This window comes from Monodon monoceros, unplaced genomic scaffold, assembly GCF_005190385.1.
Source record: "Monodon monoceros isolate NGI ecotype Baffin Bay Population unplaced genomic scaffold, NGI_Narwhal_1 Super_Scaffold_7, whole genome shotgun sequence".
Lineage (NCBI taxonomy): Eukaryota > Metazoa > Chordata > Mammalia > Artiodactyla > Monodontidae > Monodon > Monodon monoceros.
Genome location: NW_021703784.1, coordinates 70,203,068 through 70,226,124, shown reverse-complemented (window position 1 = coordinate 70,226,124; position 23,057 = coordinate 70,203,068). Strand labels below are relative to the sequence as shown.

At 41.6% G+C, this 23,057-nt stretch overlaps 2 protein-coding genes across 3 annotated transcripts in view; one reads left to right on the top strand and one right to left on the bottom strand.

Annotated features, from left to right (window-relative positions):
• Window positions 1–2,810: 2,810 nt before the first annotated feature.
• Window positions 2,811–3,681, bottom strand: SPTY2D1OS (SPTY2D1 opposite strand). Its single transcript, XM_029207058.1, is given in 2 exon segments — window positions 2,811–3,196; window positions 3,613–3,681. Coding segments are annotated over 2 exon segments (162 nt in total). The 3' UTR covers window positions 2,811–3,103.
• An 11,225-nt stretch (window positions 3,682–14,906) lies between these two features.
• The window catches only part of UEVLD (UEV and lactate/malate dehyrogenase domains), a 46,406-nt gene continuing 38,255 nt past the window's right edge, over window positions 14,907–23,057 (top strand). For both annotated transcript variants that reach the window (XM_029209265.1, XM_029209266.1), the window contains exons 1-2: window positions 14,907–15,129; window positions 22,098–22,182. In XM_029209265.1, the coding sequence (XP_029065098.1) occupies window positions 15,088–15,129; window positions 22,098–22,182 (127 nt within the window). In that variant the 5' untranslated portion in view covers window positions 14,907–15,087. The remainder of the gene's footprint in view (window positions 15,130–22,097; window positions 22,183–23,057) is intronic.

Here is a 23,057-nt window from a genome sequence, read left to right as displayed (position 1 = left end):
TTGGTAAGGTACTTATGCCTCTCGACTTCATTTTTGCCATTTTGTAAAATGAGGCTGAGGTTACTATAAGGATTAAAATACTGTATAGTTTAGTATCTAGCACCCAATATGAAAATGCCCTTTCCCCACATGGTGTAAGCTTTGGGCTTAATGATAGCTGTGAAAAGGCCACAGAGAAATACCCCCAGAGAATAGGCTTAAAGTTGCTGCAATCTCTAACCCTTTCTGTAACATTTACACTTTTCACCCCTGCCTGGACCCAGGACCTTGGACCCAGGAGAAAGGTATTATGTGGGAAATAGGTCTAAAGAGCTCTAGAGGATTTCTATGTTCAAGGGTACAGAATAAGGGACAAATTGAAGTAGGTATCTTAGTCTTAATGCCACTCTTACAGACTATGAAGCAGAGGGCACCAAATCACTCCCATCCACCCAACTACCTCCCAACCCTCCATCTCCCTGTTTTGAGCTAACAGAATACCAAGTCTTCATCTTTAAAAGTGTGGTAACTTGTTACATAAAATGTGACAAAATGGTATGCAATTACTTTATGTGAAACCAACAGGAACAGTACAGCTGGTCAGGAAAGCTTCAGAGCTGCATTACTTCACCAGGATCATCTTTGCTTATTTCCACCAGAGTCTGGGGGGGAAAAAAGTATGTCAGGTGGGTCTTGCCTAGTGCTTGCTAGGGTGTGGGGCTGAGATAGCTGCCCTCAAGGGCAGGCAGGGGTAGCTGTGTCCAATTCTGTCACCTAATGCCTCCAATCCCAGTTGCCACAGGGGCTTAGCAGTGTGGGAGCTGACAAGAGGCAAAGAAAAGATGAACATCCAAGGTCTTAAGAGGAGGAGAGAGGAAAGAGACATCTGCCACCAGAACCGTTTTACAGACCAGTGTTTACCTGATGAGGGACAGTTAAGCGTGGGTTGCTGGTGTGGGCTAAGTGGTATAGAAGGCTGAACATATAAAGTGTCCCATGAGCATGAGACTAGGTCAGCACTGTCAGACAGCTTTGAGGCTGGGCCTGAAATATCTTTATACCTCCAGTTTTTTTGAAAGACACTGAAGAACTTAAAAAAAGTAAAGACTCTTAGGAAAAGATGTATAAAAGATCACATGAAAGAGGGAAATCTCTCAACTCGAAGTAGATAGTGAATAAGAATAGAAGTAGGTATGCTACAGTAACTTTTTTAATAAAGAAGAGAGTATTTGTTTCTAAAGTTGGATTTTGATGCTTAGTTCATTTATCCCGGGGAATACATTTCAAAGTGGGAAGAGAGAACACAGTTGAAGGCACATTTACCCCTCCTGGGGGATACTTATATCCCTTCCACATTGTTCCTGCAATGAGAAGCATCCATAAGACAACGATCATTGTGGGGCTTCTTGCTTAGCTGGTGGTGTGTGCAGGGGGAAACAGGCGGTTCTGAAAGGTGTGGTGTTCTATTCCCTGAGTCCTGGAAACTGGGCTGTCTTCATTCAAGACCAGATGATGGATGGTCCAGCATGATAGCTCCTGGCTGAGGAGCTTCGTGGTCTAGTCTGACCTGAAGTGGCTCGCCATGGCTATTTGGTGGTCAGAGCTCAGACACCCATTGTGACATCAGCTCCTGTGACCTTGGGGATCAGAGTGAGTAGCTATGGGACAGTTGGCCAGGATGCCAGATGTGTAGAGGCTGAAGAGCTCTTAGCAGGAGGGCCCCATTCTTTAGTGACTCTGTGTGGTTAGGATCTAGCTGATATCTTTATTAACTCATCACCTGCCAAAATTTTGACTACTTGCTTTATGCAATCAGATGCAAAAAAAAAAAAACACTGCTGTGAACAAAGCCAAATAAAACACACCCTGGATTAACTGGGAGGAGTGACTGGGTATGTACGCTATAAGCAATTACTTAAATACTATTGTTAGGCTATTCAAAGAAGAAAAATCTTGCACTTTGCAAAATGGCACAGTTAAACCCTCATCGTGCAGGGGAAGCCTCCTATCAACTTCCCTGAGAAGGGAAGAGAAGGAAGATGGGCTATTATGCCCATTTCATAGCTGGAGAAACCGAGGCACAGAATAGTTTCAGTGGTTTGGTCAGGATCACACTGTGGCAGTGGCTCAAGCTGAACAAGTGCCCAGTGCCTCCATCTGCACCCCCCCTCCCCACAGGTCTGACTGTTGGGCCAATACTCTCATAGAAATACTGGGGCAGATTGAGAAAACAAACAAAAGAACCACCATCATGCCTTGCTCCTAGTATGGGCCTGGGACTTGATAGATACCCATGCCTTCTGGAGGAGCTTCCCAGAAAACCTGCTCCTGTAACTGGCATATTACTAAGACTATTAGAGTTAAGTTTAACAATGGGAACATCTTTGAAAAAACTGGTCTGAATGGCACGGGGTGGGATTTGAGAAACCCAGGAAATGGTTTGCTAAAAGGCCACGGCTACTAATGTTTCCTATCGGCAGGCTGGTCTAGTGGAATGAGCGAGAGAGGTATTAAGTCCTGAGATCTATGCTTGCACCCCAGGGGTTTGTGTGGCCCTAGGTAAGTATAGTCACCAGTAACTCTTTGTTGACTGGTTCATTATTTTGCCTAGTTGTTAAGTTAGCATTTACTAAATGCTAATTGTCAAGCTTTGCAATAAATGCTTTACATGAATTCCCAAATGTAATCCTCACAAAAACAGAAAGGTACTGGAACATCTCCATTATACAGAGGAAGAAACTTGAGGTTCAGAGAGATTGAACTTTCTCAAGGTCACATGGCTAGGAAGTTGCAAGGTTAGGACCTGAACTCAAATTTACACTAACTCCAGTTTCAGCATCTGCCAAAGAGGGCATTAAAAACGCTGGTCTAATTTATTACAGAGTTTGCATGGAGAAAATAAGTTAATAGGTGGAACAGTCTTTGAAAAGAATACCCATGAGGTATGGTTATTGACAAATCTTCGAACCAGGGCTTGCTGTCCTCAGCACTACCCCCCAAATTCTTTCCCCTTCCGCAGTCTATTTTATTTTCCAGAGGAATGTAAGCTTTCCATTGAGATTGCAGGGTGCCACTGAGTTCTCTTGAAAGGGAAGGATCCAGCCCAACAGACCTTCACGCCCACTCACAGCTGCTGATCTTCATCCAAAATCCGGCTCCTCAGGTGTGTCTTGCTCTCCTGAACAGCCTACCTCTCTTTCCACTTCAGAGTTGGAGGCTGAGGAAGAAAGAAACTCAAAGGCAGAGCTGGCCCAACTCATTGGCTCTGTATGTGACTGGAAGGGCTGCTGAAAAGGTCCCACCAATGTCCACATTCCCTTTCCTCCCAGCAACCACTGATCCACTTGGCCTGAAATCCAGAAGTCAGGCACTGTCTCCACCAGACCCCTTATAAATTCCATAGTGCTTTGAAATAAGTGATGTTAAGTACCCAAGTGGAGGGGGAATGGCTTAAAGATGTCCCAATGGGATGGGAAGTAGCCTGGGAAACTAACTTTGTTCCCACCACATCCTGACCTCTTATTAGTGGTGAGACCCCAACTATCTTTACTGTTTGGTCAGAAACGCCAGCTGGGAGGGTTAGCCAGAGCCAGGACTGACTACGAGGGATTAACAGGCAAGGTCACTCCTTACCACAGACTCTGGAAATGTGCCCATGTAACATGCAAATCCAACAAAAAGCATCCAGCCAAGCACGATCATGATAATAAGTAAAACAATTTCTAAGACACGATTGCACAGCAAAAGACTATTCACCAAGATCTTGACAAAGGAGTATGTTCATGAAACCCTCAGTTGGTAGAGGTCTCGCATGTCAGTTCCAGTCCTTAGCTCCAAAGGATCTGCAACTCCCTAGTAGAGAAGCTGGACTCTAGTAGGGCATTGTGACATCACTGATTATATGGCCCAGGCCACAACAGGTCAGAGAGACTGCCCCCAGACCAGCAGTTGAGCAGCAAACTAAGCTCTTTGAATGCATTATCTCACAACAACAATATGAGGTAGGTACTATTATTTATCCCATTTTACTAATGAGAAAACTGAGGTTTACAGAGCCTGAGTGACCTGCACTAGGTCACACAGGTGATGCTCCAGATCAGGGCCCAGTTGCCTGTTAGGAAGTTGGGCTCTTTAGACTAGAGACAGGGATTGGGAAAGGTGTGTTCCTAGGTCTGTGACAGCCGTGAATGAAACAAAACTGAATTCTAGAGAAATGAGAACTCTTTATTTCTGTCCTTGCAATCCCTCCCCTCCCATCTCAAGGGCTGTCTCACCACCATTTTATACCATTCTTCAATTCCTTTGGTTAGCTCCTGTCCACTGGTTCTCTTTTCTTTTCTTTTTATTATTTTTAAATAAATTTATTTATTATTATTATATTTTTGGCTGCATTGGGTCTTCATTGCTGCTCTCGGGCTTTCTCTAGTTGCAGTGAGCAGGGGCTACTCTTTGTTGTGGTGCGCAAGCTTCTCATTGCAGTGGCTTCTCTTGTTGCGGAGCACGGGTTCTAGGCACACGGACTTCAGTAGTTGTGGCTCGTGGGCTCTAGAGCGCAGGCTCAGTAGCTGTGGCACATGGGCTTAGTTCCTCCGCAGCATGTGGGATCTTCCCGGACCAGAACTTGAACCTGTGTCCCCTGCACTGGCAGGTGGATTCTTAACCACTGAGCCACCAGGGAAGTCCTGGTTCTCTTTTCTTGGCCTTCAAGAAGCCATAAGTATCCTTGTCCTTTACTCACAAAAACCTCCAACTGTTGCTGTTGGCTCGCTTCTTAACTGTCCTGTTTCTTAACTGCCTTTTACGACCAAACTTCCTAAACAAGCGGTCCATACCCAAAGCCTTTCTTTCCAGTCCACGCTTTTCTTCCATGCATCACATCCTGACTTCTGCCCCCACCTCACTACTTAAGATGCTCTCTCGGAGGTTACCAAAGATCTCCTTTTTGTCACGTTTAATGACCTTATCTTGATCCCTTTGACCTCCCTGCATTGGTACAGTGGACCTCTCCCTCCACCAAAGTTCCTCCTACATACACATCTCCCTATTATTTTCATATTCCCTTTATTTTCATGATAAATCATTGTAAAACATGAAACTATCCAAAGATGTATAAAGAAAAATGTAATACTCTCCCCCTCTTTCTTAGCCACATGATGTAACCAGTGGTACCAGCTTAGTGTGTGTTCTTCTGCCCAAGACTTCTCTACAAGCTTGCAAATATCACTACACATATAGAGGGATACAGAGGGGTTTTTTCAGTTTTGTTTTATTTAAGGTGATCACACTACATATGCTACTATGTAACTTGCTTTTCTCCTATAACAATACATCATGGACATCCTCCTGGGTCAATTGATTAAAAATCTAAATACATTCCTTTTTTGTTTCTAATAATAAGCTTTATTGGGGTATAAATCACATATGATAAAGCACACTCATTTTTAGTGTACAGTTGATATGTTTTTTAAAATGTGTTAATCTTGTAACTACCACCACAATCAGGATAGAAAAAATTGTGATCATCTCAAAAAGCTCCCCGTGCGCCTCTGCAGTCAGTCCCTTCCCCCTAAATCCCTTGGTCCCTGGCAACGAGGGATCTGCTTTTGCATTTTCTAGAACTTCATATAAATGGAATCATAACCTTCTTCCACTGGCTTCTTTCACTTAGCATTAATGCTTTTGAGATTCACTCATGTTGTACAAGAGTTAGTTCTTTTTTATGGAATATTATTCCATTGTATGGATGTATCGGTTTATAAATTTACCTGTCAAAGAACATTAGGGTTGTTTCTAGTTTGGGGCTATTTTGAATAGAGATTTTGTTTTTTGCATAGAGATGTTATAAATATTTGTGTACAGCTTTTTAAGGGAATATAAGTTTTAATTTTTTAGGGTAAATCCCAGGAGGAGGATTGCTGGATCATATGAAAAGTGTCTGTTTACAAAAGACCCCGAATAGCCAAAGCAATATTGAGAAAGAAAAACGGAGCTGGAGGAATCAGGCTCCCTGACTTCAGATTATACTACAAATCTACAGTAATCAAGACAGTATGGTACTGGAACAAAAAAAGAAATATAGATCAGTGGAACAGGATAGAAAGCCCAGAGATAAACCCACACACATATGGTCACCTTATCTTTGATAAAGGAGGCAAGAATATACAATGGAGAAAAGACAGCCTATTCAATAAGTGGTGCTGGGAAAACTGGACAGCTACATGTAAAAGAATGAAATTAGAACACTTCCTACACTATACACAAAAATAAACTCAAAATGGATTAAAGACCTAAATGTAAGGCCAGACACTATCAAACTCTTAGAGGAAAACACAGGCAGAACACTCTATGACGTACATCACAGCAAGATCCTTTCTGACCCACCTCCTAGAGAAATGGAAATAAAAACAAAAATAAACAAATGGGACCTAATGAAACTTCAAAGCTTTTGCACAGCAAAGGAAACCATAAACAAGACCAAAAGACAACCCTCAGAATGGGAGAAAATATTTGCAAACGAAGCAACTGACAAAGGATTAATCTCCAAAGTTTACAAGCAGCTCATGCAGCTCAATATCAAAAAAAAAAACAACCCAATCCAAAAATGGGCAGAAGACCGAAATAGACATTTCTCCAAAGAAGATATACAGACTGCCAACAAGCACATGAAAGGATGCTCAACATCACTGATCATTAGAGAAATGCAAATCAAAACTGCAATGAGATATCACCTCACACCAGTCAGAATGGCCATCATCAAAAATCTACGAAGAATAAATGCTGGAGAGGGTGTGGAGAAAAGGGAACCCTCTTGCACTGTTGGTGGGAATGTAAATTGATACAGCCACTATGGAGAACAGTATGGAGGTTCCTTAAAAAACTACAAATAGAACTACCATATGACCCAGCAATCCCACTACTGGGCATATACCTTGAGAAAACCATAATTCAAAAAGAGTCATGTACCACAATGCTCACTGCAGCTCTATTTACAATAGCCAGGACATGGAAGCAACCTAAGTGTCCATCGACAGATGAATGGATAAAGAAGATGTGGCACACATATACAATGGAATATTACTCAGCCATAAAAAGAAACGAAATTGAGCTATTTGTATTGAGGTGGATGGACCTAGAGTCTGTAATACAGAGTGAAGTAAGTCAGAAAGAGAAAAACAAGTACTGTATGCTAATGCATATATATGGAATCTAAAAGAAAAAAAAAACGGTTCTGATGAACTTAGGGAAAGGACAGGAATAAAGACATAGAGAATGGACTTGAGGACACAGGGAGGGGGAAGGGTAAGCTGGGACGAAGTGAGAGAGTAGCACTGACATGTATACACTACAAAACGTAAAACAGATAGCTAGTGGGAAGCAGCTGCATTGCACAGGGAGATCAGCTTGGTGCTTTGTGACCACCTATGGTGTGGGATAGAGAGGGTGGGAGGGAGACCCAAGAGGGGGGGGATATGGGGATGTATGTATAACAAAGTGAATCAGCAGAAACTAACACAACATTGTAAAGCAATTATACTCCAATAAAGATGTTAAAAAAAATAAGAAAGAAAAGTGCCTGTTTAAAAATTTCTCTATCACTAATTTTCAGCAATTTTATTTTCAGGTTGCTTTGTGTAACTTTCTGCATGTTTCTTCTACCAGGGGTTTGGTGAACTTCTTGAATCTATGGGCTTATGGTTTTCATCAAATTGGAAAAATATTTGGCTACTGTTCCTTCAAACACTTTTTCTGTCCCCGCCTTTCCCCTTCTGTGACCTCTACTACTTGTGTATTAGACCAATAACCAGTGTGATTCTGTCCCACAGCTTGCTGGTACTCTATTCATTTTTCTTCTCTTTGTGTTTCATTTTGGATAGTTTCCATTGCTGTCTTTTTCAAGTTCACTCATCTTTCCCCCTAATCTTCGAAACTTCTGTTAATCCCATACAGTGTATTTTTAATTTGATTTTGTATTTTTCATCTCTAGAAGTTCAACTTATTTTTTTTTTTAATTCTACCTTTCATTTTTCTCCACATGGTGTTCATGTTTTCCTTTACATCCTTGAGTATATTTATGAGATTGATAATAAGCATTTTAAGGAAGCTGTCTGCAAATCTATCATCTCTATCATTTCTGGGGCTGTTTCAATGGTTGATTTTTCTCTTTGTTGTGGGTGATATTTTCCTGTTTCTTTGAATGCCTGGTAACTTTTGGTTGGATGTTCAACATGGTGAATTTTACAGTGTTGAGGGCTGGATTTTGTTGTATTCTTTTTTTTTAATAATTAATTAATTAATTAATTTATGGCAGCGTTGGGTCTCTGTTGCTGCACACAGGCTTTCTCTAGTTGTGGCAAGTGGGGGCAACTCTTTGTAGCAGTGCATGGGATTCTCATTGTGGTGGTTCCTCTTGTTGCAGAGCACAGGCTCTAGGCACACGGGCTTCAGTAGTTGTGGCACGCAGGCTCAGTAGCTGTGGCTTGTGGGCTCCAGAGTGCAGGCTCAGTAGTTGTGGCACACAGGCTTAGTTGCTCCGCGGCATGTGGGATCTTCCAGGACCAGGGCTCAAACCCATGTCCCCTGCATTGGCAGGTGGATTCTTAACCACTGCACCGCCAGGGAAGCCCTGTTGTATTCTTTTTGATAGTGTTGGGTTTTCTTCTGGGATGCAATTAAGTTACCTGCAATCAGTTTGAGTGTTCTGAGGCAAGTTTTAAGCTTTGTTATGGTGGGCCAGGAGCAGCCTTTACTCTAGAGATAATCATCCCCACTACTGAGCTATGACCCTTTTAAGCGCTCTCTCTGATGCCAATGGTATTAGGTCTTTCCGATCTGTGGAATTTCCCACAACTCCCAGCCCTTCTGGGAGCTCCAAGAAATGTTTGGCCTACTGTTTCTGGGTGGTTCTTTTCCGGGCCTCATGGAATTTTACCCCATGTGTGCACAGACAGAACTCAGCTAAAGACTCACAAGGGTCCCTGTGGAGATGTCCAGAGTTTTTTCTCTGCGGAATTGCCTCTTTTCAGTACTACATGCTGCAAACTCCTGGCACTTTGGCCTCCTTGGTACGCCACTATCTTTCTTTTCAATTCAGCTTCGTTTGGGTAACCCTCTCTGTGCTGCAGTCTGAAAACTGCCTCTGGGCAGTAGGCAGGGGCTTTTAAAGCTCATCTCTTTTGTTTCCTTTCTTTCAAAGTTCACAGTCTGGTGCTGGCCCTTGTGCAAGATCTGAAAATAATTATTTCATATATTTTATGCAATTTTCTATTTGTTTATGGAGAGAAGACACTCCTGTAGCAGTTGATTCTTCATAGACAGAAGCAGAAGTCTAACTTATTTTTTTAAATTCCTGTATAATATTCCACGTGTATTTCTTCCTTCTCTCTCTCTCTTTTTTTGGCCTAGCCGCATGGCTTGTGGGATCTTAGTTCCCCGACCAGGGATTGAACCCAGACCCCAGCAGTGAAGGCGCCGAGTCCTAACCACTGGACCGTCAGGGAATTCCCTCATCTTTCTCCTAATAATGGTTATATCAGTCAAGATCTAGTCAGGAGATAGAAACTACACAGTAATTTGAACAGAGAATGTTCGATAAAAAGAATTATTAACTAGGAACAGGAGATTAATGGAAGAGGTAGAAAGCTCTACATGTCACAGGAATAGCATATATAGGGAGCAGCCACCACCACTAGAACTGAGGCAAAGCATCCAAGGAAGGAATAAACTTGAAAGAGTCTCTGCCCTTCCAGGGATGAGATCCAAAACTTGGACAAGTGGTGGTCATGGTAGGGATATCCAATGAGCTGCTTTAGGCCGAACCTGGTACGTAGGGCACCACCCTCTGAGATGCTGGTGGAATCTGCTGGGAAGTCTCCATGGGGGGTGTCTGTCAAGCTTACTGATCATTGCTGAGAATCTACCCTCTGGGGATACGCCAGTAGAATGTACTGGGAAGCCACCTTGTTGGGGGTGGCAGAACTCATTGAGTAGCAGGAGTGCCACTGAAACTCAATGGAAAGCACCCTACACAGGGGCCACTGAAATTCGACAGAGGTGAGCACTACTGGATATCCCGACTCATGCCACTGGCAGCCACACAGTAGGACCAAGAACAAAAGCACACTGGAAGGAGGAAGTCTCTTCCTCCTTGCAGTATCACCCCCAGGCCCTCTATTGACAAAACTTAATATTGTGCCCACTAGCAAGGGAGAAATGCTTAAAAGGTCCATCTCCACAATAGCAGAGCAAGCAATAAATGGTGTATTTGGAACTGAAAGGTAATAAATTAGTAACAGGCACAATGTGCATTTAGATTTTTTTCCCAACTTTTTATCACCATAAACAATGCTGTGATTGTCATAAACAAAATTTCTTGGACACATTTCTCTTGCACGTTGCCAATTTTTTACTTAACCAGAGAAGCAGCAAAATGACCAAAAAAAAAGCACGCCAGTTCAGACAGAGCATGAAAATTGAGGGGCGATATAAAATCCTTAGAAAAAAGAACTAGTTTAAGAAAAGAAAGATTGCAGTTTCATTTCACAAGGTCAAAGGACATTTGTGGAAGGATGGCCTGAGATGCAGCATATGCTGTCAATGAATAACAATATAAGCTCCACACATCTAAAGAGTAAATGATACTGTCTTGTTTTTTTGGTTTGTATTTTTTTTTTGGCCGCGCTGCACATAGCCTGTGGGACCTTAGTTTTCCGATCAGGGATTGAACCTGGGCCATGGCGGTGAAAGCACTGAGTCCCAACCACTGGACCGCCAGGGAATTCCCAATACTGTCTTCTGATGAACAAAATTTCTAAATTTTCATGAGGTCCAATCTGTCTATTTTTTTCTTTTGTTGCCTATGTCTTTGGTGTCATATCCAAGAAATCACTGCCAAATCCAATGTCATAACGCTTTTGTCCTACATTTTTTTCTAAGAGTTTTATTGTTTTAGGGCTTACATTTAGGTCTTTGATCCATTTTGAGTTAGTATTTGTATATGGTATTAGATAAGGATCTAACTTCATTTTTGCATATGGATATTCAGTTTTCCCAACACCATTTGCTGAGAAGACTGTCCTTTTCCCACTGAATGGTCTTGGCACTTTTGTCAAAAATAATTGACCATATATGTGAGGGTCTGTTTCTGGACTCTCTACTCCACTGGTGACATACTTAGAGTAGTCAAAATCACAAAGGCAGAAAGCAGAATGGTGCTTGCCAGGGGCTGGAGGGAGGGAAGAATGGGAAGTTATTGTTTAAAGGGTACAGAGTTTGTTTTACAAGATGAAAAGAATTATGGGGACAGATGGTAGTGATGGCTGTAAAACATTACGAATGTAATTAATACCACTGAACTGTATACCTAAAAATGGTTAAGATGGTAAATTGTACATTATGTGTATTTTACAATTAAAACTTTTTTTAAAGAAGTAAATGATAAGGATACATTTGTCTGATATTCAGAATACCAAGGTTTTATCCCTAAACAATGTGTCTGATAGGACTCATAACTATGAAAGCAAAGAGTGTAAACAGAGATCAGAAGCAGAGGACCAAGAAAAACCATTCTTGTGTTTTTTCTCAAACTATAAACAAAGGAGCAGAATATACACTTTTCCCATTTCTTAGCCTGGGGACTTTTTTTCTCTTTTAATATAATTAACATCTTTGTATAATGCATACATCCTGGGTACTTTTATTTCTCTAAGACAAATTCCCAAAAGTGGGGTTAAAACTGGTATGTATATTTAATTTTGTAAACTTTTCTCCCCAGAACATTGTCAGTAATACATCTCTTATTCAACAGGATATCAGAAACAAGGAAATAGGAAATACTTCACTAAACCTCAGTTTGCTCAACAGTAAAAGTGAGATAATAATTGATAATAATTCCATCTAGGGTTTTGTGAAGATTAACTGCAATGAAGCGCATAAAACTCTTAGCAATGTACCTTCCACATGGGAATTGATAGCTACACACATGCATGTGTGTGCACGCGCGCACACGCGCGCACACACACACACACACACACAGGCGTAGAGTGTTCCTAGTGCCTATAATTCATCCATAGTTATTAAACCAGAAGAGAATTGGTGGTTTGGATGGAAGGCCTCTTCCATAAAAGGTTCTTTCATAAAAGATGGAAGAACCTTGTTCAGGCCTTACTTCTAACTTGATAGCTTTTCCTTGATTAATGGATTTCTGATAGGATCTGTTAAATCTTAGAATCTCTGGAAGTTTCAAAGTTTCTGAGGTGTGTTAGATCTGGCTGAGGTGCTCTTAACAAGCCTCTTATCCTTCAACCATCTCACCTCCTACCTTGTCTCCCGGCTTCCACTCTCCACTCCCCACCCCCCACCCCAAGTCTCTTCACAACTTATCTGTCAGACTTATTCTTTTTCAACTCAGTCAGATCGTGTCACTCCTCTGTTCAAAACCCTCCAGTGGCTTCCTCTCTCTCAGAGCAAAAGCCTAAGAAAGAAAAAAGCAGCCCCTGACATCTGGGAACCGGACTGACCTAGCTAGGTCTCAGTGTTGCTACAAGCTGACCTGGCCCTCACAGCTAGGCTCCTGTTGTCTCCTGTTGGATATAAACCATCTCAGAACACTGACATCAGACAGGGTCACTCAGACCATGATAAAATGAGACCAAACAAGGCCTCGTCATAATTTCTTCTAAGCAGAGACAAAAACAAGGTCACTGTGCAACCCAGGAAATACCCAAACATCGTCTTCTCTCTGCTAATGCGACTACTGGTTCTCTACCAATTATACCCTTAACCTTGCTCTAGTTTACCCATCTGAGAGATAATATATATTGAGATACCCAATCATAGAATTGTCCCTGCCTTCTGACGGCACCCAATCCAAAGTAAAGCTTTGATTCCTTAAGCCCTCTCCCAAATCACGCAGAGCCCAAATCCTATAATAGGTTCTTTCCACACTCTTACTCAGCTGTCCCAGTGGTTCTCCACAGTATCTGCTCCCTCACGGGAAGGGGTAATCAACCCAACTTGTTTAAGTATGGGTGTGTTCCTGATGGTCTCTGGTGGGAGGGCATTGACAAGCCAGAGTCCCAGTTGTCCGCAAAGTTCTTATAGTGGTTAGAATCACCCAGGCTTGTTAAAACAGATTGCTTGACCTGATCCCCAGAGTTTCTGATTCTGTTAAGTCTGGGGTGAGGCCTTAGAATCTGTATTTCTAACAAGTTCCAGGTTATGCTGAGGCTGCAGGTCTGGGGACCACACAGGAAGAATCACTGTCCTAAACCATCTGTGGCTCCCCCTTATTTCTCTGATGTAGCCTACTTCTGCTTCCTCACATCTTCTTTGGACTCCAGCCACACTGGCCTCCCCCGCGGTTTTGACTCTCCCCAAGCACACGTCTGTCTTAGAGCTCTGGTTGCCCTCTAATATGGAATGCTTACTTTCTCACCTCTCAAGGAGACCTACCCTCACTTCCTTAACCTGCCTTTTAAAAATTATTCCCCACAACACTTAATCAGTTCTTACATACGGTCTAATTTACTTACTATTTTTATTGTTTTGCTCTCCTCCTACTAATAAAAGAATGACAGCATTAGGACTGCTGATACTTTTGTCTATTTTGTTTACTGCAGTATCCTCAGACCTAGAAAAATATTGCAGGGGAGCAAAATTTGTCACCCTAAAATGTGTCTCTTTGGCAGGAGGGTTAACTTAGGATGCCCATTTTTAAGGCCCCAGAGACTTCCCCCTAACTGCCTAAAAGGATTTAGAGAGAAGGCCCGTTCCCCTAATTAAGGTGTCACCAGAGATACCTGCAAAGAATATGGGCTAGATGTGGTGGCGGGAACTCGGTAGAGCCTAGAAATCAGAGTCTCCTAGGCTCTGCAAGGGCCGGCAAACATTTGTTTACCAAGTATTTACTTTCTCCATGTGAACTGCCTTTCTCCCATTTGAAGTCTCAAACCACAACCCCCAACATCCTCTTTTGCCATAGCTGAAGATGGTATTTAAGGTGAGGGCTTCGGCCATTAACGCGAGTCACTCAGTTCTCCTGGGTCTCTCCCAGGTATACATGCTATTAACTTTTGTTTGATTTTCTCCTATTATTCTGTCTGGTGTCAGTTTACTTCTTAGACAGCCAGAGGAAGCTAGAAGAATAGAGGAAAATTTCTTCCTCCCCGACAATATCTAGCAAGTAGCCAATGCTCAACAAAAGTTTGTTGAATAAATAAGTGCTCCTTCCAGTCTTTCGCTTTCTTCTCCCAATAGAATCACAGCATTCCTACCTTTGGCTCTTCCTATAAATACAATCACCTTCCTGCCCACCCAACCTCTTGACAGTTACAATAGCCAGCTCCCAGGACTTTTTAGGCCCACTGGCTCAAACCAGGGATGCAAAGCAGGTAAGTAACTCATTCAAGGAAACCAAACAAGGCCCGCAAATTGCATCTCTTCGTCTTATTTCTCCAGATGACCTTAACCACCAATCTACCTTTTTTGTCTTCAAACTCTGTTGCCTGACTTTTTCCTCTCTCTGCCACCAACGCTGTTAGGCTCTGCCCCGCCCCACCAAAGGCACACCACCCTCACTCGGCTGTCTTATTTCCCAGTTCTGACAATTCTCCTCCTGCGTCCGTTTTCCTATCTAGCCCCCCCCGAAATTTCTCTTTTGAAGCTCCATTACCTCTTCCTTCCTAAATCCAACCACAATTTGGGGTCTTTCTTGATCTTTCTCGATACTCTACTGAATTTATCACATCCTTCTCGAAACTCTCCCAGAACAGCGCCAATATCTTCTACCTCCTTTACAGCTTCTCCTCGGGTCCTTCCTATTCCAGTCTTCACCGATGTCCCCAAGTTTCCCTCCAGCAAGCTGGATCGTGGTTTCCTTGGCGCTCACGCGTTTCTGAACGCGCTCAGGGTTCGCGGAGGAGCGGTGGTGAGACTCGGGGCGGAGCCTCGCTGAGCGTAGGGCGTTGGACACCGGTGGACTTTCGAGTCTGGGAAGGGGCGGGGCCTTGGACCGCTCGGGAAGTTTAGTCCTCGGCAGCCTCCGTCCAGGACAGTGCGGAAGGAGATTCCGGGGCTGGGGTCTCAGAACGCGACTCACGGTCCTGGCTGGAGATGGAGTTCAACAGTGAGGGTGTGAGGCGACTGCTTGGCAAGGTGCGGCCAGCCCGCCGGGCAGGGTCTGGGGCGCCGGGGCTTGGGGGCGTTTCCACCCCTGGCCGGGCCACCTTCTTGGGGCGTTTCCCCGGCTTGTCAAGGGGCTTGGAGCGGGGGGTGGGCTGGCCTGAAGCCGGCTGCGGGGAGTGGCCGCAGGGAGGGCGCGGACCTCTCCTTCCCGAGGCCGGGGCTCTGGCTTCGCCTGCAAATCCGAGATCCCCCAACCTCCACCCGCTGTGAGACCTTCTCACGCCACCAGCTTCTCTTGGTCTCAGCTTCCAGCCCTCGCCAGTCCCTTTAACCATGCCTTTCTCTCTGCAGAAATGGCCTGCCCTCACCCCACCCCCTTTTTTTATGACTCGCGTTGCTAATCCTTTGTAGGACTCAACTCAGATGTCACTCCCTAGAAACAGAATCACTACCTCCTTTACTTGCTTTCAGAAATATCGATTATCACATCGTGGAGTAATTATTTACATACAAACCTTACTCGGGCGGTGAACTCTGATGGCAGAGAGAGTGCTGTAGTATTCCCATCACCTAACCTGACACGACGGAGTGCTGAGTAACTGTGCAGTGAATGAAAGACCTGTGTAGACTTAAGAATGAAGACAGGGTTGGAAGGCCCGGAAGAGATCCTCGTAATGTTGAAGGGTTGAGGTGGAGGGCTGACCCGGAAGTCTGACCTGCGTTCCTCGGGCATGACTAACGCCAGTTTCTATGTTACACCACGCTCTTAGTTCAGGCTCTCTCATTCCCCACCAGTGTACAGTATGAGGCAACCACCTTTTTCACCAGTTTCTTAGTTATATGATCCATAATGCTTCTTAAAGCTTCCCTATGTGGAAACGGTACGTTTATGCCGTTTTTTTGTTTTGTTTAAAATTTTATTGAAGCATGAGACATGATACATTCAGAATAAAACAGTAACAAAATGTAATGGCAGCAGTTAAATATGAATCATATACATGCACATACTTTTCTGGTTCTTTTGATTACATTTTCCTTTCAAGATAAACTGCTCTCTCTTTAGTTGGGTTTGCCTGTGTTTCTCTTTGTTGGGGCAGTTTGTACACCCCTTTGAGGTTTTGAAGCCTTATGATTGAAGTTGTTTATATACTTGATTTGAATGATTTTATCTACTGTGACAGGTGTGTAGGTCTTGTAGGAAGAGAAGTATCATCGTCCTTAGGATTACACCCTTCCTGTCTCCTCTTCAGAGAACATGAAATTAAAAGAACCACTCTATCAAGTTTTTCAGTGATGGAAGCATGGTGTATTGTCCAGGGGGAAGAATTGCTAAAGCTGAGAATAGAAAAAGAACTTCATAATTTTGGTGGAACTGGAATGCAGGAAAAAGGCAAAAGAGAGACAATAATTTTCTCAAGGGTGGGACCAGTATAGTTGAGGAAGGTTTTTGTTTTTGTTTTTTATCATCAGTGCATAGCATGGAGTCTGGCACTTAGGTGCTTAATAAATGTCTGTTGGATGTGTAAATTAAGGAGACCATTTAGAAACACGTTAGTCCAGCAGATATTTCCAAAGTTCCTTAACCCTCAAGGTAGGCAAATAATATAATAACTTAATACTTAGAAATAATTTTACTGCTGAAAAATTTGTGAAGTGAACAATACATTAAAATCAAGCAACTGTAAGGAGAACATGAAAAATCTTATTGAAAACAAATGAAACCTAATAAGTATTCCAACCTAGATAAATATTCCAGCTTCGTGGATGTGAAGATGTCAGCTCTCTCCAGATTGATCTATAGAGCCATGCAATTCCAATCAAAATTCTAACAGGGTATTTGGGGAACTTTTCAGACTGATTCTAAAATCATTTGGAAGGGCAGAAGGCCAGGAATAATCTTGACATTTTTACAGAGGAAGAATAGGTGTGGGACTTGCTCTACCAAATGTCAAGACTAGTAATGGAGGCTTAGTGTGATGTTGGTGTAGGACAGACAAATTAACCAGTGGAACAGACTAGAGGGCTTAGAACCATGTTCACACGTGTTTGGAAATGTGATATAAAACAGAAGAGGCATTGCAGATAACTACAGAAAGGAGAATGCAGAGACAAATGATTATCTATACAGGAGAAAATGAAATTGGACCCTTACCTCTGACCAAACATAAAAATTCCCCGTGGACTGAAGATTCAAGTGTAAAAGACGAGCTTTAAAACGTATAGAGATAAATGTAGGAAAGAATCTTCATGGACTCAGAGTATGCAAACATTTTTTAAACAAGACATAAAATACTCAAAGAAGAGTGATAAATTTGATTGCATTCAAATTAAGAACTTTTATGTATAAAAAGACACCACGAAGAGAGTGAAGAGGCAAAATACAAACTTGGAGAATAATATTGTAATGCATAATTGACAAAGTATTGGTATCCAGAATATATAAATTAGCCTACAAATCAATATTAAAACCAATAGAAAATTGGACAAAAGACACGAATAATCATTTTTTAAAAAACAAAAGAAGAATCAGGGAAATGAATGTTTGCTCAACCCATTAGTAACCATGGAAAAGCAAATTGAGAGCATGGTAAAACACCATTTTCTCTCACTAGATTGTCATAAATTAAGATCATTTCAAAGGGTTTGGAGGATGTGGATGAATGGGAATTTTAAACTCTGTGGTAGTTACCATAGAGAATTCATAATATATGAAGCAAGAGACATTCACAGAATTACTCATCATTAAAAAGTAGAAACAACCCAAATGTTCATTGACAGAAGGAAGGATAATTTGTTCCGTACTCATTCACACAATGGAAAACACTATGCAGCAGTGAAAATGAATGGACTACAACATGCAACAATACAAGTGAATCTTAGAAACATTATATTCAGTGAAAAAAATTGGAGGTTAAATGCAAGATTATATTTTGATTAAAACAAGAAACAACGAAAAACAGTGTGGTGTTTAGGGACGTACACAAATGCGATAAAAACTATGGAGGGCAAAAGCAAAGGAGTGTGACCACACAATTTAAGGTAGGCAGTTGAATGGTTAAGAGAAGGAGCACCCGGACAGGTGTAATGGAATTGGAAAGGTCTGTGCTGTCCAGTATGGTAGCCACTAGCCACATGTGGCTCTTTGAATTCATCAAAATTAGATAAAATTAAAAATGAGTTTCTTGGTCACACCAGCCACATATTAAGTGTCAGTAGCCACTTGTGGCTACTGTATTGGACAGAACACATAATGATCTTTTCCATCATGGCAGAAAGTTTTGTTGGACAGCACTGTTCTAGATCAAACATGGGTGAGTTGGTGCCTGAGTGTTTATTCTTCAAAATGTATATATATGTACATATATGTTTATATGTATATATACTCTTTTTTTTTTTTTTTTTTGCGGTACGCGGGCCTCCCACTGCTGTGGCCTCTCCCGTTGCAGAGCACAGGCTCCGGACGCGCACGCTCAGCAGCCATGGCTCACGGGCCCAGCCGCTCCGCGGCATGTGGGATCTTCCCGGACCAGGGCACGAACCCATGTCCCCTGCATCGGCGTGTGGACTCTCAACCACTGCGCCACCAGGGAAGCCCTGTATATATATTCTTTAGTTGTATTAAATATTAAGTTTAGAAAACTTCTCTGGTTCCCTAATTCCTATTTCCCACTCCCCTGGCCAAGTTACCTTGGACAGGTAACTTAACCTCGATTTGCTCAGTTATGAAATAATAGGATTGGATTTGATCTGTAAGATTCCTTAATGTTTAATTTTTTTTTTAAATAAAATGATGCCACAAAGTATTCCTCAGGGTGTCCAACGTTTGAGCAGTGTCGTACAGGGGTACTCTTGATGTTCGTAAGTATCAGTCTGCTAAATAAACATACTGTAGCATAGTGGATGAAGTTAAAATTTTAGTAACTTCTCAGTTTTTCAACTGATTTTTATGATAGTATAATTGCTTTAGTTTTAGGATCTCATGGGCCAGTTTTCCTCTTTAGTTCCCTGCCTGCACCCTTTAAGCAAATGGCATTGTCTGAGGCATATTCCTTGGAGAATGTTATACAAGCTTTTCTTAGGTGGTATAGGAACAGTAATGGAATATATGTCTTAATATTACACTAAGAAGATACTCTGTTTCATATATAGTGAAAATGATGTGCTTTTTATTTTTCTAGGACAGGTAACATAGGTCTTTTTCGTCAGAAAGGCAAATCACATATTCGACTAGTAGTGATGTTTGGATTTTCAAGCCCTAACAAAGAGTGCTTTTGACAAGCTTTTATGTCAGTTTTGCAGTTAGATCAGTTCTGGTATATAGCCCTATGCAGCCATTAATCATTACATTCTCAGAGGATGTTAAGGATGTAGAAAACAGCTTATAACATCAAATAGAAGACAAAACAAAAATTATTTGGTTCATAATAAATATATATTCCAGGTGACAACAATGCAGCCTTTTGTACATTTGTGTAGTGTCTGGAGTTGGGATGGTTTCATTCACTTTTGTTTTCACTGAATCTGGGACTCATTTTTACCCTGCTGTAGTTAATACTGATCGATTCTTAGTTTTAGTGATCTTAGTGATCGATGCTCAGTCCTTTGGATCATAATTGCTTTCTATATCCACTCTACTCATATAAATCTGCCTCTTTGCTAACTGCCATCCAATTAGCCTGCATTTATTGAAGCCATACCCTGTGCTAAATGCTATGGGGAAATAAAAATGAGTAAGAGATGTTTCTAGTCCTCAAGTTGTTAATTATACACTTTTTCTTCTGCCAAATTCTTTCCCATCTTAAAATGACCTTCCTCCTTCCCTCTAATTTTCTGTACCGTTCTAGGCTCTAATGTGAATTGTAGACAGCTCTTTTCAGAGGCCTTTCTGTAACCTAGGTATGCTTTGTCGATTCATCGTTTCCTGTCGGTACTTACTATTGTATACATATTTTGTTTAATATCTCACTTTTACATATGTTAATCATGAGATCTTCATACATACCTGCTGAAGTTGGCAGGCAGTAGAGCTATATCTCTTTTGCCCATGAAAAACTTAAGACTCAGAGAGAGGAAATAGGATCTCTTAGCAGTTATTTTATTTTCTCCCAGTCTCCTCCAACCCTAGGCACCCACTAAGCTACTTTCTGTTTCTATGGATTTGCCTATTTTGGGTACTTTATATACGAGTCATACAATATGTGGCTTTTTGTGTCTGTTTTCTTTAACTTAGTGTAATGTTTTTAAGGTTTATCCATGTATGTATCAGTTCTTCATTTTTATGGCTGAATATTCCATTTTATGGATATGTCACACTTTATTCATCAGTTGATGGACATTTGGATTGTTTTCACTTCTTGATTGTTATGAATAATGCTGCTATGAACAATTGTGCACAAGTTTTTGTGTGGACATGTTTTCATTTTTCTTGGGTATATACCTCAGAGTGGAATTGTTGGGTCATATGGTAACTCTGTGTTTAATCTTTTGAAGAACTGCCAAACTCTTCCAAAGCAGCTGCACCATTTTACCACCAGCAGTGGTGTATGTATATGAGGGTTCTGATTTCTCCACATCCTTTCCCACATTTGTTACTGTCTTTTTGATTATAGTTTGAATCCTCCGACTTCTTTTTTTTTTTTTTTAATTTGTTCTTGGCTGCATTGTGTCTTCGTTGCTGCACTCGGGCTTCCTCTAGTTGCGGCAAGCGGGGGCTACTCTTTGTTGCGGTGCGCGGGCTTCTCATTGCGGTGGCTTCTCTTGTTTTGGAGCACGGACTCTAGGCGCACTGGCTTCAGCAGTTGTAGCACATGGGCTCAGTAGTTGTGGCTCGTGGGCTCTAGAGCGCAGGCTCAGTAGTTGTGGTGCACGGGCTTAGTTGCTCCGTGGCATGTGGGATCTTCCCCTACTAGGGCTCAAACCCGTGTCCCCTGCATTGTCCCCTGCACCACGCCACCAGGAAAGCTCTTTTTAATTCTTTTTAAAGATTGTTTTGGCTGCATTCCTTGAATTTCCATATGAATTTTAAGGTCCATTCGTAAATTTTTGCAAATGAGCAAAAAAATCAGCTGGGATTTTGATATGGATTGGCGATTGTTGAATCTGTTGGGGAACATTGCCATCTTAACAATATCAAGTCTTCTGATCTATCGACAAGGGATATCTTTCTATTCATTTAGATCTATTTTAATTTCTTTCAACAATGTTTTGTAGTTTTTAGAGTCTAAGTTTTGCATCTTGTTAAATTTATTCCTAAGTATTTTATTCTTTTTGATGCTATTGTAAACGTAATTGTTTTCTTAATTTCATTTTCAGAATGGTAATAGACCCAACATACTTTTTTTTTTTTTTCTTCATTTAATGCCTAGCACAAGTCCGGGAGGTGGGTATAATTTCTCTTTGCGAATGAGAAAATAAGTTCAAAGAAGTTAAATGATTTTGCCCACAGGGCAACCAAGGTAGTATTTCTGAGACTACATCTGGATGAATGAGGAGGCAGGTCACTCAACCTGACTGCAAACCTTTGCATGCTTTCTGTTTTCCCTTTGAAACCCAGCTGCGGTACCAGGTAGGGAAATTCAGGGTGTCTCAAGTGAATGAGATATTCAGGCACGAGAGGTGGATCTTACAGTGATGACAGGGGTGCTACATCCTGCCCTACTTCTTAAGCCTTCAGGAAGTATTTGGAGGCATTTGATATAGTGATTAAAGGCCCAGGCACTAGGTTTGAGCTCTGGCTTCACTACTTAACTTGCTATCTACCACAGCAAGTTATTTTGATTCTCTAGCTTTCATTTTCATCTTCTATAAAGTCAAGCAGTTATAAGCCCTGCCTACTTCATAGGGTCATTATTAAAAGGATGAAGTCAAATACTATTCATGTTTGTAAAACTCAGAGCCCAGGGCCTAGCACATAGTAAGTGTTCAGTTAAATGTTAATTTGTAATTGTTCTGTTGCTTATAATTTTATTCTTATTCTGTGTTCATTTTTCTCTCTTCAGTACAAGTTCAGGGATCTAACTATGGAAGAACTGGAGAATGTAAATACGTTTTTCCCACATTTCAGATATTCCATGGATACCTATGGTAAGAATTGTATCCTCTAGTTTTTGTTACATTGTTTAAACTATTAATTATTTGTTCCTAGAGATCTACAAACTTATTATAATTTCTCATTTCTCTCTTTTATCCCCTGATTTTGAGCTACACTTTATGACCTGTGGTTTTTGAGGAAATTTAATAAAATTTATATGGTATTAGTTTTCTATTGCTGCTGTAACAAATGAACACAAATTTAGTGGCTTAAAACAACACGGGGACTTCCCTGGTGGTCCAGTGGTTAAGACTTCGCCTTCCAATGCAGGGGGTGCAGGTTCAATCCCTGGTCAGGGAGTTAAGATCCCACATGCCTCGAGGCCAAAAAACCAAAACATAAAGCAGAAGCAATATTGTAACAAATTCAGTAAAGACTTTAAAAATGGTCTACATCAAAAAAAAATCTTAAAAAAAAAAAAGCAACACAAATTTACTATCTTACAGTTATTTGTCTAGAAGCCCAACACAGGTCTCTGTAGGTTAAGTGTTGGCAGGTCTTAGTTCCTTTTTGGAGGCTCTGGGAGATCATATATTCTCTTGCTTTTTTAAGTTTCTAAATGTCACCCATATTCTTTGGCTCAAGGTCACCTTCCTTCATCTTTAAAGCTAGCAATGTTACATCTCTCTGACCATCCTTCTGTAGTCACATCTCCAGAGAAAAGGTTCTCTGCTTTTAAGAACCAAATGTGATTAGCGTAGGCCCACTCTAATCATACAGGATAATTTCCCCATGTCAGGGTCCTTAACTTAATTGTATCTAAAAAGTTTCTTTGCCAAGTAAGGTAACATATGCACAGGTTCCAAGGATTAGGATATTGGACATCCATGGAGGCCATTATTCTGCCTACCACATATATGGTTGATAA